This window comes from Eucalyptus grandis, chromosome 9, assembly GCF_016545825.1.
Source record: "Eucalyptus grandis isolate ANBG69807.140 chromosome 9, ASM1654582v1, whole genome shotgun sequence".
Taxonomy (NCBI): Eukaryota; Viridiplantae; Streptophyta; class Magnoliopsida; order Myrtales; family Myrtaceae; genus Eucalyptus; species Eucalyptus grandis.
This window is the reverse complement of record NC_052620.1, coordinates 23,919,751-23,937,690: the sequence shown is the minus strand read 5'-3', so window position 1 is coordinate 23,937,690 and position 17,940 is coordinate 23,919,751. Positions and strand designations below refer to the sequence as shown.

Here is a 17,940-nt window from a genome sequence, read left to right as displayed (position 1 = left end):
ACTTTATTCCATCATAAATAGAACGACTCTTCCTAGTCAGTTTTCCCTGTGATTCGACTTTTCCTTCAAGTATTGTCCCAGTTATCAGAATATTAAAAGATAGGGAAAAAAAAACAGAAGATCAATGCAAGCTGCCATTTTAAGTACAGTATCCTATGCAGACTATGTTGTAGTGCTAAAACTCCTACTAGCATCTGCTCGTTCCTAATTTTTCTAGATTCTATTGCAATTCCTGCGGTGTCATTGTGGTCAAGTTATTTCATTTCGCTAACTACAAAGCTCGTGTCTAGCGTTGCGATGTTTCAAACTAATAGTGTCGGCACCCGTATGATGTTCGAGCTTCTCCAATGTTCGTATCAAACTCCGATGATTTTCTCGCGTCGTTTTCACCCACCAACCAGCCAATCCCGTTTCTCGATCCATCTGAATGTGGATAATAATGATAATGATGATGTAACAAGTGGAGACTTTGAGGAGATGGAGCCATGCGCTCCTGTGTCTTTCTTTCTGTTGGGTAATACAAGTTGCCGAGAGGAGGAAAGGAACAAGAAAGAGGAAGAAAAGAGAGGACATTAGCTGGATCCAAAGTTATTCTCTGCTCTCGAGGGGACCCAAGAACCATCAATAATGCGCCTCACAAAAAGGAGGGACGAAAGATAAATAAATTGGGCTAGTGGGAAATGGAGAATGTGCCAAATAGAGATTTCTTTTATTATAATTTCTGCAACTCTCGTGCAAAGTGTCGTAATTTTACAGGATGGTTACCATGAGCAAAGACAGAGATTGGCCCCCACCCCCGAAAACTGTGGCGGAGCCCCCAAAATTGTCCAAAAGGAATCTCCACGGTGGCGCTGCAGATGAGGAAAGTGATTGCATTATGGCATTTCTCAGATCCTTTTCACTAGTCAGCAGCATCTGACGTGCAGCGCATGGCACTTGGAAGCTTCTTCTGTATTGGGGCCAACTCCTTGCCATTCGTCTCGTTTAAATTTTTTATGATACATGGGAATGGATTAGGTCGATTCGTGCTATCGCCGTCAGACATCGTCGTCTTCGGTCACTGCATTTATGGAGTACTAGGCTGTCTTGTAGCTCAAGGTGGGGAAGGCACTGTGGAGATGCACCTCCCCGAAGTTAAGTGCATGCGGACTCATCAACAGCTAAGAAGGTTGTACCAATGTCCGGGAAAAGTAAATTCACGGGAAAGGTCTCGAAGCTCACTTCCTGCCATATCCTAGGTTAATAAGTGCCCCGAGCCATTAGGCGTCCTCCCTTATATCGCCCTCCATCTCTTGAAAAGTCTGCAAAACTTAAATTTGTCCACGTTATGAGATCAAACGTGTTTACTTTTCGCTGTTTGCCGCCCGAGACATGATCACAATACCTCCTTTACGACCATTCCATTCAACCTCCCTTTGGTGTTAAGATTTAGGATATTTTTCACCGTCAACTGATAGCTTGGTATTTTGGAATAAACAATTGATTGCATGTTCAATTTTGACTAGGGGTGATCGGTTTTCTGAGTAGTCCCTAGGAATCGGAAATCGGACCAAACCGGTCCAATTCCCAGGTGAGTAAAATTTCCTTTGAGATCAATTGCATCAAAGTCTGAAAAGTGGCCCTCTCCTAGAAAGCCAGGGGGAAAATTTTCCCTTGCCTATCCTCAAAGACCCAACATCGATCAATACCGACACTTTTATAAATAACTACCTCTTCCACTCCATCCTATATAAACAAATTCCTCTATAAAATCCTTCAAACTTGTCCTCTAAGTGAAGAAATGATTTGGAAGTACATAGTTGAGAGATTCATGCACTTCTCAAAATGTGAAGGAATAAAGGATTATGTTTAGTTATTTTACAAACTTGTGATAAAATTAGAAAAAAAAAATAATCGGTCCTATCCCAATAGGTAGTTTTAGTATTGAAATTGAGAACCAGACCAAAATTTACTAAATCAGGAACTGCTCAAAACTAATCGATTCAGTCTAGTACAACGTTCTTGCTTTGGACAATTTATTTTACTCACCCCTAATTTTAATGCAGCATCGTATCGAAAAATCACCACTTCCATTTATCACGTGGGATATCTCCTCTATTAACCCACCAAGGGTTTCAAAAATTCATCCCCTCGCATTTCGCGTTCTTTTATCTAATAATTTTCTGAGCCTTTGACATGAACGGTGCACGCCCAACTTGATCTCCCTAGAGGAGCAAATTATTGCCGCCCACTTTATCACCTGAAGACAAATTAGGTACTGGCCATCATAGGAAAAAGGATGAAAGCCACCCAAAGATTCAAGGTGTGTTGACCCGAAGTTTGGACACCTTCGACGGTGGCTCAAGTCGCATCATCTGGCTCCATCGCTGTCGCTTTAATGAATCATCGACCGATTTACAAAATTGATTGACCGAGTAACGTATTAGACCAGCGAGCAAGCTCTTAAACTAATTGGTCATATGCAAGAATCAATTATAGCCGGCATATCGGTGTAGCATCTTTGTTAGCAATATAATGAGCCTAAAGTCTACCCTAATTGATCCGAAACTAAACACCGCCGTAGCCATCCATGAGCCACTTGCCTTGGACGCCTTTGTCGTCTTCTTCTTCTCACCACCAACCCACTTACACACACGTGCCAACCAGAAAGACGTAAAACGAGGGGAGAGAAAACCAAAATAAAATTATTGTGGACCAGTCGGGAATCATCGTGGAAACTAACATATATGCCTAATAAAAAGAAATGGAAAATAACAATTTTTGGATTTGAAATCATGACCAGTTTTTCGCATATGAAAAGGTAGTATGGAGTCCAGCCTAGTCAGCAATACTATATGAAAAGAAATATTTTTGACATTACTAAAAACCAACTATAGTACTTATGTTCGATCTACTTTAAAGCCAGAAAAAATTAAGTCGTCACTTTTTCAAACAAGGAAGAACTAGTTAGAGTTATGTTGCAATCGCGCTCACCATTGCTCATCCTTTTTGAAGACTTTTCAGATTGGATGAGCAGATAATTGCTCTTCTCTCACTTCATTGCAACTCGGAATTACATTTTTTTTTTCCAACGTAGTCACAACATGACGTGTTGTAAAATAAGTGATCAAAATAAGATATCTTAAAATCATACCACGTTAAAGCTAGGCAGATGAAATATTATGACGTGTTAACACTTCTCCAACCCTGACCAACCTTTATAAAATTGTATTATATTATATATAATTCTTTTAGTTGATTACAAACGGCATCCAATTCCAAAAGGCGTGAAGTTTACGCCGTAAAGGTCTTCAAGGACCAAGGACTCCTCATAGTCATGGACTCTGGCGCGAATTTAAGTAAAATGAGATCCCGCTCGCCTCGGTTGCCCGCGCCGCACCACTTGCCGCTATATAACACTTGGCGAAACCCTAATGCTCAGCTTGCCCTTGCTTTCCAAACACAACTTGACTAGTGAGATTTGATTGGTATTTATAGTTTAGTTGCACAATACGAATGGGAAATTGAATATGTGAAATAAAATTGAGGGGAAATTGATCTTGATTCCAAATTAGAAAAATTTAATCTAATAGATTAAAATAATAAATAAACCGGTAGATCAATCATTTGTAATTATTTAATGATATGAAGTGTGCTGGTGACATTTCGATTTTTGCATTGCTTTCTCGTTAACTTTTTTAGCTTATCTCCAAGGGCAATATCTTGAATTCGAATCCATTAACGTACGCAGCAAGTCAAGCTTTTTGTTTGGCTCACTTCCCATTTGTAATTTCTTATAATTATATTTAGAAACCTAAGAACACTAAATTATGCATGAAGAATGGAAAAAATAAAAGTCAAAGCTTCTTCTTTGGTTCGTTACCCATTTACCATTTTATTTAGGGTTAATACCTTAAAAAACCCCAAACTTGGTTTTTTTTGACCATGAAAAACCCAAAACGTTACCCATTTACCATTTTATTTAATTATATTTAGAGACCTTAGAACACTAAAATATGCATGAAGGATAGAAAAAATTTAAAATTTGCCCAACGGGTCATGAAGGATAGAAAAAATTTAAAATTTGCCCAAAGGGTCTTCTCTTCTCTTTCCCCATTATCACATCTTCTGATTTTCAGGAGCGGCTCTACAATCGATTGAAGATTCAGCCAAAAAATAAAAGTGGAAACTCACTAATATATATTTACACCTTCCAAAACCTACAAATATTTTCAAAAATGCCCCTACTCCGGGATCGCACTCAACATCGCCTTCCTCCTCCCACCCCGACCGCCCCTCCTGCCGCCGCCGCTGGCTGCAGCCGCCGCGGCATCCCTACAGCTATTCGTCTCCTCGTCGGAGAACCACGCCGGCGACACCGACTTCCGGCGGCACCCGCATTTGTCGCCGCCGCTCCTCATGAGGGCGGAGCTGGCCTTGACGGCGAGCGCGGCCATCTCCTCCGCCTGCAGGGGCCGCTTCAGGCGGCTGAGGGGCAGGGCGAAGTAGAGGCGGCCGGGGAGGAGCTCGTCGTCGGCGTCGACGGCGGAGACGACGTCGTCGAACTCCATCTCGTCGGAGTTGCAGATGAAGCAGTCGCGGTTCTTCTGGAGGACGTAGGAGGCCTTGACAGGGTACGAGAACTCCTGGAGCCTCCCGTCCATGAGGATGAGCTTGGCCGTCGCGACGGTGGTGGATTCGCAGGAACTGCAGATACCCATTGACGGTTTACGTCTCCTCTCGAGCCTCGCCGGGTCAAATGGGCGACGGAGAGAGAGAGCAAGCTCTGCAAATGAGCTGTTCTAGAGAGAGAGAGAAGAGAAGGTAGGGGATGGAGCGAAGGTGGAGGGGCTAGAGAATGTATAAATAGGGAGAGATTGGGACAGGGACGCCACGTCGGACTTTTTGACGGATTGTTTTGACATTTAATGTTCCTGGGGAAGACTTGTGACGATCTGTGCGAGGGCAAGACAGGCTGGGAGAGATGGATGACAGCCAGGAATGTGCGCCCCTCCTTCCTTCGAACACTCATTACTTCATTAGCAATGATGCCCTCTCTCTCTCTCTCTCTCTAAAAGTTACGTCAGGAGGGGTTTTATTAGGGAGTGGGAACCACCTCTAAGACCTAATTATAAGACCGGCTTGTTTCATCTTTACTTAAACGTGCCATTTCACTGTAAGCATACCGAATCAGAACTCCCTAAAATCTTTTCGGAGTATAACTTACGACCATATCAATAATCAGGGGTTAACCTCTACATGGACCACCATCGTGTGTGAAACATTTGCAAAAAATCGCTAAAGGTTGACCCTTTTTAGTAAATATAGAGAGACACTATGACGGAGAAGAATTTTTATTAATCCCTCGTAGAAAAACAATGCACAAATGTTTCTTATCTTTACCAAAAAAAAAAAAACAAAAACAAAGCACAAGTGTGATCATATTGCGCAACTACAAAGGTGAGGCAATTGATTGAGTTCATCAATATCTCACTAACACATCGCATGAAATGCATATTACCTAATATATGTTCTCATTGAAAGATAATTAAAAAATATCATCTAACCACAACAAATTGACTATGGATTAATGATTTTGACACATTTCGACTTAAGAAGAAGGACTAACAAGTTAAAAGCCTTGGAATTGATTAATCACTAAAGGGTTTTGAAACATTGGAAGTGTGTGTATATACATTTCTCACATGTTACACGAAATGAACTATGATGCATATGACTAGGTTCGCCATACATATACCCCACATTGCTTTTTGGGGATCATTAGTCCATGATTACAAGATTCATGCACTGACAATGGGCATCAACCTTCGATTACTTTTGCGTTTAAATGCCTCGGTGCCTTTTCTCTTTTATGCCTTTTGGTCCGATTTATAAATGCCGGTTTCCAAAAAGAAACTCGTGACTTTAGTCAAGGCAAAAAAGAAATGTAAAAAAATTAGAATAAATAATTTAGTGAGAGAGAGAGAGCTAGTGAGACTGTATTTATATGGAGGATACCTAATACCCAACTTTAAATCGAATAATTGCACCTTCCAAATCTCGGCAAACTGTGCAAAAGTGCTCCCCAATGAGCGAATCCCCAAGCGCGACCGCGAAAGGGACGGATCGAAAGTTGGTTCAGCTACATGCGGGTGTTGTGCTTTAGTGGGATTGAACTAAGCTTCTTTTTTCCGTGTTTGATTCGCACGCAAAGTGCTCGAGTTCAACGAACGGGTGACGTGTCCGAAAGCTAGCCGAGGTAGGATGACGTGGACGTTGGCTATGAACCTTTGTACGTCGAGAGTAGGAAACGTGGCGAAATTTGGAAAGGAGTAAGCAACCGTGCGAGGGTGAATCGAGGGGACACCTGGGCGACGACGAGTCCTCGGGAATCGCAAGACCAACAGCCCGACAGCCGATGATCTGGTTCTGCCGAGTTCATGTGGCTCCATGACGCTCTTGTATTCATAATCGTACCAAAGGCGAATTCATTAATAGTATGATGTACCTCCACGTTGCGGCATGCTCCATTGTCTGGTAAATCGATTTGATGTACTTATATGTCAAAGTTATAATGTATTGCCGGTTTACTATTTTTCGAGGATCGCTTCGCCCACTTTGTTATTCAAAGTTTTTAATCTTCAATTTGCTCGTTCTTGGGTGTCTATTCATTATATGTGGACTTAATAAGGGATCCAAAATCTCTCTTGACTAATTTGTTGACCAGCAATTCGATTTGAGTGTCTCCATACAATATATTATGTGATTTTTGGCTCATCATCAAAACTTTGATATGTAATGCTAAATGTGATATAAGGTGTAGTTAGTAATGTGATGTTTCGATGTTTATTCTTATCTTCTACTCCCATCACATCTAACTAATTTGGTCTAATGTCATTTGTAGCCCTAGGAACCCTAGTTTGTACTTGTTATGATCCAATGCATGTGTGTTTGGCCTAGTGGCATGGCATTAGTTAAACAACATCGTGTCCTCCTCTTGCAAGACAACCCCTGTATCCTCATTTTTTAATCTATTCGGCAAACTTATTCCATTCTTATTCTGAAAGTTTTTTTGCAGGCCTTTTCAATTTTCAGTTGCTTGTTTAATAATTAATTAATCAAGGGAATTGATGCTCTTGTACCCAGGCTGCCCCACACTTGCTGCGAAACTTCCCCAGTTGGGTCCTTCACCCCTACAGATCACAAGCGAAAATTTCAACCAAGTTGGTCCAACATCTTAATCTTTAAGTTAAGGACAAGAAAGATCTAGCTTTAGACCTTTTCTGAATATATTCTATTATTATGTGGTGTGGACCCTATATTCATCTTTGCACGCATTTTAAGAAAACTCATCACTACTGAAGCCTACCTTTTTCTGTGGTTACTCTGAGCCTAATTTTGGTTTTGGGCCTAGATTGACTGAGTAATTTTATCACATCTATCTATTGCTCTATTTGCTTTGTGCTCAATAAATCGAAAAACTTAAAACGGTTAAAAAAACTCACCAATGTACTTGTAGAGATTCCTTAAAACTTCTGCTAAGTGTAAGTGGTCCCTTATACACGCGAAACAAGAAACAAGACAGAATATCGAGAGAGTGCACTACAGCATTAAACCCTTAAATTATGCCGCCGGTATCCCATAACTCGTAGATGGTTAGAAGGATTCTATGTATCTGCTTTTAGCGTCATTGATTTCAGTCGGGAAGGGCCAACCGCAACGTGAGTGGTAAGTATATATATAATTGAACGAAAAAAAATCACACTTCAATCTTTGGCTACATTCTAAACACGCAAGTCTGTATCTGCGGGCTATTTTTATTCATACATGGTGGTACGTAAACTTTGGCCATAAATGAATGAGTCTATGCTCTACATACATCAGGTTGCAGACCATAGCTTTCCAGCACCAAGTGGCTTGAAAATTGTTTCGATTCCAAGACATGGAGACCGAGACATAACGCCTAAATAAGAACACAACTCGAGACGAAAAAACATACCATATCATCATGCGAATTTTTTGGAAGGACTCAAAACAAATTTTCTTGGTATTATTTGGTGGCATGGTGCGACAACGCCAGATATCCACGTCACACTAGAAAGATAAAAGAATTCCCAACTGTGAGGGAAATGGGAAGGCCACATCACCTTGCATTTTGACGATTAATATATTTATTTTCGCGTCTGAAAGTGCATTTTTGTAGATAATATTAATTATATATGCATGAAATATGACATTTCTTGCATATAATTGCCCTTGCCCCCATTGATTGGAAAGCTGGAAATTGAAGAAGCGAAAGACTACTGGCAACTGAGACGCTGAGCCTACCAACAACCGGCAAAGTTCGGATACAATCTAGTCACGCTTATGTATGGACTGTACTGTCGGGACAGGCTAAGAATAAATACTTTATATTTTTTCGTTAGGCTAGTAAATAATACCTTAAAATTATGACAATCAATCTTCAGTGTCCCATCCATTATCAGCGAAATCGTATTTATTTAATTTTTTGGGGGAAAAAAAAAGAGGACGGAAAGTGGAAATAGATTTGGTTCTTGTCACACCCATGAAAGTTCCTAATTTTTGGACCTTCGATCATTGCATTTGACCAGCTGCGCTAAATAATATGCGATACACCATAGTGAATAAATACAAGTTGGTTACTCTGAAAATACATCAACTTTTAATTATTATCAATGTGCGATAGACTTAATCAATAAAAGAAAAGTTAATTATTTATAAATAGAATTATCAAAACTTAAAGAAATTAACAAAAAGCGGAGTTGATAATATCGGATACAACTATCAAAAAGTAACCGTCAATGTAGCAGAAACGACTGCCTTACTCCCCTGTTTCTCTCGTCTTCTCATTAGGTTTACAAGACGCGAGACAAACGCACCTATGGACTAGGCTGCCAAGGCCCATTTTCGCAGGTCCCTGTCTTTCACTGATGTCTTTCCCCCTCCCCCAGCTTTGTTTAATTTACTGCTTTCGGATGCAGTACAAGTGGGTTGTTTTTAGGTGTTACTTAAATGAAACGTCTCATTACGATCAAAAAAAAAAAAAGTAGTGGAATAGGCAATTGTTAATATAGTAGTGGAATAGGCAATTGTTAATATGTGAATCGTTGATCGAACCATCAAGGTTTATAACTTGTGTTAATCGTCGTCAATTATAGACTTTAAATAGTTACATCACACTTTTCGGAAACCCCATAGCAAAAACAAACAAACATATTATCTTTCATTTCCTGCACAATAGTTATAATTTATAGACTTGCATCACCAATTAAATCTTGGTGTATTTATTAGCTATAATTTTCAAATTCGCATCGTCAATTAAATCTCGGCATAAATTCTTTGGTGTTTATCATGTGTGCCGCGTCTTTGATCTTTACATTCTCATGCTTTGTCGTCAATTAAATTCTAGCATAATTTAAGTATGTTTGGTTTTGTTTAAAGTGATTAAATTCTCAAGTTTTGTCATTGATTAAATTCTTGCACAATTTGTATATGTTCAACTCGGTTTGAGATAAAGCTGTCGATTCTCTTATCTGCCTATGATATTTATGTTTGGAATTGCCACAGAACCTATCTCCTCTAATAAAATTGAAAAATGACTTTTGATTAATGATATTTTGTCGAAAAGTCAAATTCTAAGGAAACATTTTTTTAGCACGCCCGATAGGACCAGCATGGTCAATTTGAAGAGAATAATGAATCATCTAAAGGCTAATCATGTTGCAAGTGACAACCCCAGTGGTACGACTACCCCATCCAAGACCTCAACAACTCTAGCAATAGAGCCAAGTCAGGGGGCATCAAAGAAGTAATCGTCAATGTAGTGGAATAAAATAACTGGATTGAATAAACTGTCAAGGTAAGTCAATTAATGAAATATGAGTTGATGAGATCGTCAAGGGATTGGAATTAATATAATCATCAATGTAATTGTTTGGTAAATATTTGTGACCTCTATTTGTAATTTCTATTGGTAACTATCAATTGTAGAATTTAAATAATCATAGTGTACTCTTCAAAGACCTCCCTACCCCTACATGCATGTGCATGTGCATGTGCGAGTACACACACAAACATTTTATTTAATTATTGTCTATTTCCTACACAACAGTTATAGTTTTCAAACTTTTACACTTGGTTCCATTTGAAGAGACTACATTCCCTAACTTTGCCGTCAATTAAATTGTGGTATAGTTTATGTACATTCAATTCCATTTGAAGCTACTCTTTCTCTTATCTACATGTGATATTTCCTATTCAAAATCGTCATAAAACCTATCTCCTTTAGTAAAACTAAAAAATGACTTTTAATGAAAGATATGTTGCCGTGGAGTCAAATCCTGACACAACACAAATTAAGTATAGCTTTGAGTTTGACTAATCGTAATTAATTAACCTTTACAAAAAAAAAAATCGATATAAATCATTCACGAGATTAGCTATAACCCAAAACCAACTTATGCTAAACGATCTAACCCCCTCGCCCCCCCCCGGGGGGCCGGGGGCCAAAAGCTATTCATGCTGCATTTTATAAGGGAATGGAGATCGCTACAAAAACCTAATTATAAAACCGGTTTATTTTATCTTATCCTATTTTACTTGAACGAATTATTTCAATGTAAGCGTATCGAGTCAAATCGCATTCTCTAACAACAAAAGTGAAGCGATTGATGGAATTTGCCAATATCTCACTATCACATCGCAAGAAATGAATATTACTATATGTTCTCATTGATCAATGTAAGTATACGTACGCTCTAGCAATTCTTGCTCGAGTTAGACGAAATGATGACGTGTCTAAAACTTAGTCCCGATAAGATGACGTGCACATAAACTTTAGGCTGCGTTTGGTCGTCCGGATTTTTAAATGGGATAGGATTTGATAGGATAGGATAAAAAATCCATTGATTTCTTCATATCCCATCAACTGTTTGGTGAACTACGGATTTAAAGTCGGATATCTTCATATCCTATCCAATTTACTGTTTGGTGAACTACGGATTTAAAATTGGATATCCTCATATCTTATCAAATCTATGATTTGGTGAACTACGGATTTAAATTCAGATATTTTAAAAACAATAACTTAGGCAAGTACAAATTTATAGGTTTAATATTCACAAAATCATCCAAAACAATATATCTTTTTCAAATTAACAGATTCTCATCAAATTTCATGATTACGCATCGTAATAATCTTTTCCGTTCCTTTGAACTAATCTTTTGGATACCCCTTCAAATCAAACGTTTTTAGAATAACCTCAATTTCAATATATTCACTTTGAAACATGAATTCTTTTTCTCTCTTACAAGTTTTTCATTTGTTTCCATTTTGTTACAGGTCCAATACCAAATCAAACAAATGCCCAATTAGAACAAAGCATAAAGTCCAAAGTCATTCGTTTTTTTTTTTTTTTCAAATGTCACGAGAATGCAATGACAGTTAATCACGTTAACAAACGATTTTTGAACAATTCACATTTATAAAGTACGTTACATTTCATTGTGGTTCCTGGGTCTCTAGAGAGCGGGGAAAAAAGACCTCTGAGCTTCAATAAGAACTCATTCAAGTAACGGATTAGTAACTAGATCGCCTCTTCCTCTCCCAAAAACACAGCTGCTATCATCTATATCTACATAACCTTTGAAATAAATTTCATAAATCCAATAAAAAGAAGAAAAAATCACAAATTGATTGATCAATTAACTCATAACACATGTTAATGAGTGAGCTGAAAATTACCCGCAAACAATGGGTCTGTACATAAAAAGTATCGTAAGACAGAACAAACCCAGATAAGAAATTGCAGTGATGAAGCTGCAGAAGAGAAAACCCAACAAATAATTTTTATTTTCATCCTCCTGTTCTGAGAAATGGGTGTGGATGAATACATACTCTCTCTCAAGAGCCATATATTAAAACCACTCACTCTAAATTTGTGGCAGGCGAGACTCGCTAATTGATTAGAACCAATGAAATGAGCCTTGATCGAACTAGTACGCAAAGAGCGAAACAAGCTAACAACTAACATCGCCATCCTCGCGAAGCAGGTAAATGGAGACAGAGCAGAGAGAGAACATGGCAAACCCAGACCCTAGGCAATCCAGCCCCGCATTCGTCGATCCACACGAGCGAACCCAGACCCTAGGCAAACCTCAGCCACCCTCGGCCACCCTCGGTGACCATCGGTGGGGCATCAGCCCGGCAACCGGATTTGCATTTGGAATTCAAACCTGGGCTCATGGGCAGACCGGCAAGCCTAGGTGACCCGGCGAGTGGGGGAATCGATTGGGAGGGCGACCGGCGGGCGATCGCCAACGGACGGGGGTCTTACCTTGGCGGAGGAAGAAGGCTTTCGTAAAATTTTGATGAGAATCGGAGAGCTATTGAGGAGAAGGCTTCAACGTCGATACTTTGGAAACAGAGAGTCGTATGTGGGTGAACGACGGAGAAATAATAAAAAAAGCATAGGGTTTTAGGTTTCGGATAAAAGAAATCCTATCCGACCTTATCTCACCTCCCCTCTCGGATTTTTTTATCCGGTTTATATCTTGTCTATATCCGACCTTATCCTATCCTAGACAACTACCAAACACAAGATAGGATAAAACATATTTATCCAGTCGACCAAACGGCCATAGTATACGAACTTTCCCGAACATTTAATGGTCAGCAACATTCCTATCCAAATAATTGACGTAGGAAGGAGGAAATAGGACACGTGGACAACGAGAGGCCTCGGGAATTATAAGACCAACAACTACGACAGTAGATGCTGTGGCTCCACTGTGTCCATACGACGCCGTGCTCTTACTACATTCATTTTCATATTCCGGGGACGATGCAACTTCGAATAAATTGGTTAGAAGATAGCGGTAAAGATATTAAGAATGACATACCAAAAAAAAAAAAAAAAAATATGTTTCATGAACTATATTAACTTACATAGTGTTTATTAATTCACCAATGATCGATTATCACTTCTCTCGTGCACTTCATTGTTTATGTCTATTTCTTGACCCACACGTTTTTGGTTGTTTATTCATTTTATACAGAATTGACAAGTGAGCTAGATTCTTTATTGACTAATATGTTGGCAAGCACTTTGATATGGGTATGTGCATCTAGCATGTTATATGGTCTTTTACTCATTGATTAAATTTGACGCGTTTCGAATTCTGATGTACAAAATTTGGTATGAGATAAATTATAGTTAGTGACATGATGTCTTGAAGTAATCTTGATCACCTATTGCATCAATCTAACTTTTAATATGATGTTAGTTACTTGCAAACTTAGGAATAGTCGTCGGAATGTGAGACAGGATCTACTTAGTGATATGATGCTTAGATGTCATCCTTATCGCCTCTCGTGTCAATCCTAATTTATAATCTAATTTTACTTGTAACCCTAGGAACACTCTGTATTTGTTTCAGAGCCACGTATGTGAGCTGGCCTAGAGGCATGGAATTTCTTAATAGAGAGACATTTTTGTCTTCCTCTTGGAGAACAACCGCTGCATCCTCACTTTAATATATTCGGCTAACTTATTCCATTCTTAGACTGAAAGTTTTGTGGGCCTCTCTTTTGTCAACCCCCTCTAATCTCTGCTATCCTGTGTGCTTGATTAGCAATTAATTAATCAAGGGATTTGCTGTTCTTGCACCCACCCTCCCCAACACTTGCTGCGAAGCTTCACCAGTTGGGGGTCCTCCCCCCAACAGATCACAAGTTAAAGACAAGATAGATCTAGATTTAGACTGTTAAAATTTATTTTGTTATCCCCTTTTACCTCCCATTTCGGTACTTTTTACTATCTTCCATCTCTCTCTATTTTTATGTGGTGTGGACCCTTTAATCTTCTCATACGTTTTGAGTAAACCCATTACTAATCAAGCCTACCTTTATCTGTCGTTACTCTGAGCCTAATTTGTTTTTAGACTTATATTTATGAGTGATATTATAACAACAATCTATTAATCTATTTACTTTGTGCTAGATAAAGCATTTTTCCTGAAAAACTCGAATGGTATCAACAATGTACTTGTAGAGATTTTGTATCCTTTCTGCTCGAGTGTAGCCGGTCACTTATAGATGCAAAACAGGACTTTTGGACATGATCATCTTAACGAGTGTTTCATCGGAATTTCTCCTGCAATGAAACATCTTACACTGAAAGTCATTCTTTGATTTTTAATTCAAAAAAAAAAAAAAAAAACAAGTTGCACGCCAACTCCCAATAGAAAATATCACAGATAATAAGGAAATCGACAACTTTACTTTGAACAGAACTGTACAAACACAAACCGTGTCAACATTTAATTGATGATAGGGCCTGGAAAATACGGACTCTACAACAGAACTAAACATAAATAAACTATGCCAAAATTTAATCAAAAATAAAACTTGAGAATGCAAAGATGTTACGCCGAAATTTAATCGACGATGCAAATATTGGGACTACAACTAAAAATTGCAAGAATTTAATTAATGATGCGAGTTTGAAAGATAAAAGTGAAATGCACAAAAGTAAAGATAATTGAAAGAAAACAGATATATTTGATTTGTGTGTGAGGTTTCCATTAGATGATTGGTGGTAATCATAGTAGTTGTGCCATAATTGCTCTTGAGCGGTTTTTCACTTATTGTATCCATGTCCCTCCATCTTCAAATTTTTTTGCGCCCATACACTCACAATACCACGATCATTTTCTTGACCTGTTGCTCATTTGAAATGTGTGCTATTGCTCCATGACCTCAATCACTTTGGTTTCTTCAATAACTTTCCTCCTTGTAAATGCAACTGGATACTCTCTATCCGTCTAACTTTCTCTCAATGCCTTGACAGCTCACCAATCTCATTAATCAATATCTTTGTTGACCATCGTTCCCTAAGTTGTCATGTTGTACATCAACAACTAATCGGCATTGATCATCATTGTGCATCATCAACATTGGGTCACGTGCTTTTCATTATTCACACTCTAGTCATATGCTTATCCATATCGACAATTTGGTCACTTTTTGGTGCAAACTACATGATAACCTAAAGAGGTGGAATATTGAGAGAGAGCACCATAGTACAAACCCTTAATTGATGTTGCCAATACCATGTGACTCTAAAACCGCTAGAATACTTGTCAATAATCTACTTATAGGATATATACAACAGAGAAATTCACTTTTTTTCGTTATTTTTGTTTGCTGAAACTTTATACAATTGAACAAAAAATTATACTCGAATCTTTGACTGCATTATACATATGCAAGTCTCTATTGACGGGCTACTTGTATTCATACATTGTGAAACGCAAACTTTGACCATAAATCAATGAGTTTATGTTCTACATACATCAGATTGCTTTACCACACCTTCCCAACACCAAATGGCTTTGAACATTGTTTCGATTCCAAGACATGGAGACCGAGATGGAAAAAAAATCAAAACCATGCAAATTTTGATAATCGATTCCCATCTAATTCCAAACGAGGACTCGACATTTTCCTAGATTTTATTTGGTGATATAATAAAAATAATTCCCAACCGTGAGGGAAATGGGAAGGCCACCCCATCCTGTAGTTTGACGATTAATATATTTATTTTCACGGCTAAACGTGCAATTTCTATATTATTAATTATGTATGCATGTATTTTTTTGACATTTCATGCATACAACTGCCCCAATTGATTGGAGAGCTTGAAATTGAAGCAAGAAAATGCTGGCAACTGAGATGGTGAAACCCACCAACCGGACTGTACTGCTGGGACAGGCTAAGGATGAATATCCTTAATTATTTTTCTCTTTTGGCTAAGAAATAATACCTTAAATTATTACGATCAATCTTGAGTGTCCCATCCAATATCAACAAAATTGGTATTTATTTATTTTTTCAAAAAAAGGAACAAAAAGTGCAAACAGAATTGGCTCTTGTCACTCTCGTGAAAGTTCCAAACTTGGACTTTGGATCCTTGCATCTGTGGACTCCACCAAGGAACCCATGCCAAAACAATATTGGCTAATTATTACTTCCTGATATATTTATTATATTTTAGGTCCTTGCAGGATAAACATTGTTTAATAGTGGATAAATACAAATTAAGAGCTCCAAGTTTGACTAACCATAACTACTTAAGCTAACCCAAAAAAAAAAAAGTCGATTTAAATCCTTCACGTGCACTAAGATTAGATTTTAGCTAAAACCCGAAACCAACTCATGCTAAACGATTTTTTGACTTCCTCTCTCTGTCGCTCGCTCTCAAAATTATACAGACCGAGTTTTATAAGGGAGTTGGAACCGCTACAAGACTGAAAACCCTAATTATGAGACTGACTTACCTTCTCTTCTTTATTCTAACGAGTCATTTGAATGTAAGCTGCCGAATCAAAACCCTCTGAAATCTTTTCGGAAGACAACTTATAACCACGTCGACTAGGGGTTAATCTCTGCACGGACCCTTGTCGAGTGCAACATTTGCAAAAATCCCTGAAGATCGGCCCTTTCTTAATACATATAGAGAAACACTATAGTAGAGAAGAATTCCCATTGATCCCATGTAGAAAAACAATGCACAATCATGATTAGACTACGCAATTCTCCGTTGACAAAGGGAGGCTATTGATTGAATTCATCAATGTCTCGCTAACATTTCGCCGAAAATGAATATTGTTATATCTTCTCATTGATTAATGTAACTTTACATGGTCATAAATGTTTGGTGGATTGAACTAGCTACTTTATGTGTTTATTTGCATGTAACGGGATCGAGTCAGACGAAAAGATGACGTGTCCCGGACTTTCTCGCAATAGGTTGACGTGACAATAACATGAACTTTAGTATATGCACTTTTACGAATATTTAATGCCCGTCAACCTTACTATCCAATAATTGACGTAGAAAGGGGGACATAGGACACGTAACAAACTGTGGAAAGGAGTGGGAGGGACACGTGGACAACCGAAGGTCCACGGAAATTTGCCAGACGAGCTGACCGACAGCCGATGATCTCGTTCTGCCGGTGCCCATATGACTCCATCAGGATAGCTTTAAAGATATTGAGAATGGCAATACCAAAATGAATTCATAAGTAGCAAATTGATTTCATGAACTATGTTGAGTTTTGACATTCAAATTGGTAACAAAGGCATTTTAAATCATGTACATTTATTATAAGATTTTTGAAGAGAAATCATAAAAAAAAGATGTGTTGCACAACCTATCTCTAATCCTAACCTCTACAATCTCTCCTTCTTCATTTTTTTCTTATTTTTTGTTAAATATTTAGATTTTGTGACTCACCATTTCATTGAGGATTGTACTAATATATTCATTTTTGAAGATAGTAACATCCCTCTCTCTTCTTGTGATTTTTTTTTTATTATGTGTTTTTATGTATATTTTGTGTATCGTGTGATTTCCATTTTACTTTCATCCTCTACTCTTTATGCTTCGATTGGTGCAATTTTTTGTATTGTTCCCTAGCAAACTATTTTAACTAGGGTGAAAAAGTGCTTTCGTTGTTGTGGAATAAAAAGCCTTCGTATCTTAATGCATGTATTGTCATTAATTCATTAATGATTGATGATTGCCCCTCCTGTACACTTCATTATCCGTACCTTCTCTTCTCAATTTGCCTTACTCAGCTTTTTATTCATTTCATATAAAATCAACAAGGGATCCGAACCCTCTCTCGACTAATTTGTCGGTGAGCACTTTGATTCGGGTGTATGTGTCCAGCATATTACAATGTGTAGTTAGTGACAGTGACATGATGTCTAGATGTTATTCTTATCGTCTCCCACATCAATCTAATTTATATTCTAATATCAATTGCTTGTAACCTTAGGAACAGTCCTTAGAATGCGAGAGAATATGTAATTCGTGACACGATGTCTGGATGCTTCCTGATGCTATTTTCATCGTCTCCCCCGCATCAATC

The 17,940-nt window shown here is 38.3% G+C and overlaps 1 protein-coding gene across 1 annotated transcript; it reads right to left on the bottom strand.

Moving 5' to 3' along the window:
- Positions 1-4,048: 4,048 nt before the first annotated feature.
- LOC104418637 lies at positions 4,049-4,826 on the bottom strand. The gene has a single exon (XM_010030033.3). It carries the CDS (start codon positions 4,698-4,700, stop codon positions 4,224-4,226), a length of 477 nt encoding a protein of 158 aa, XP_010028335.1. The 5' UTR covers positions 4,701-4,826; the 3' UTR covers positions 4,049-4,223.
- Between the last annotated feature and the right edge of the window lie 13,114 nt (positions 4,827-17,940).

Bases quoted from the DNA above. Each gene is read 5' to 3' on its own strand.
- LOC104418637 (XM_010030033.3), bottom strand. From the start codon at position 4,700: ATGGGTATCTGCAGTTCCTGCGAATCCACCACCGTCGCGACGGCCAAG.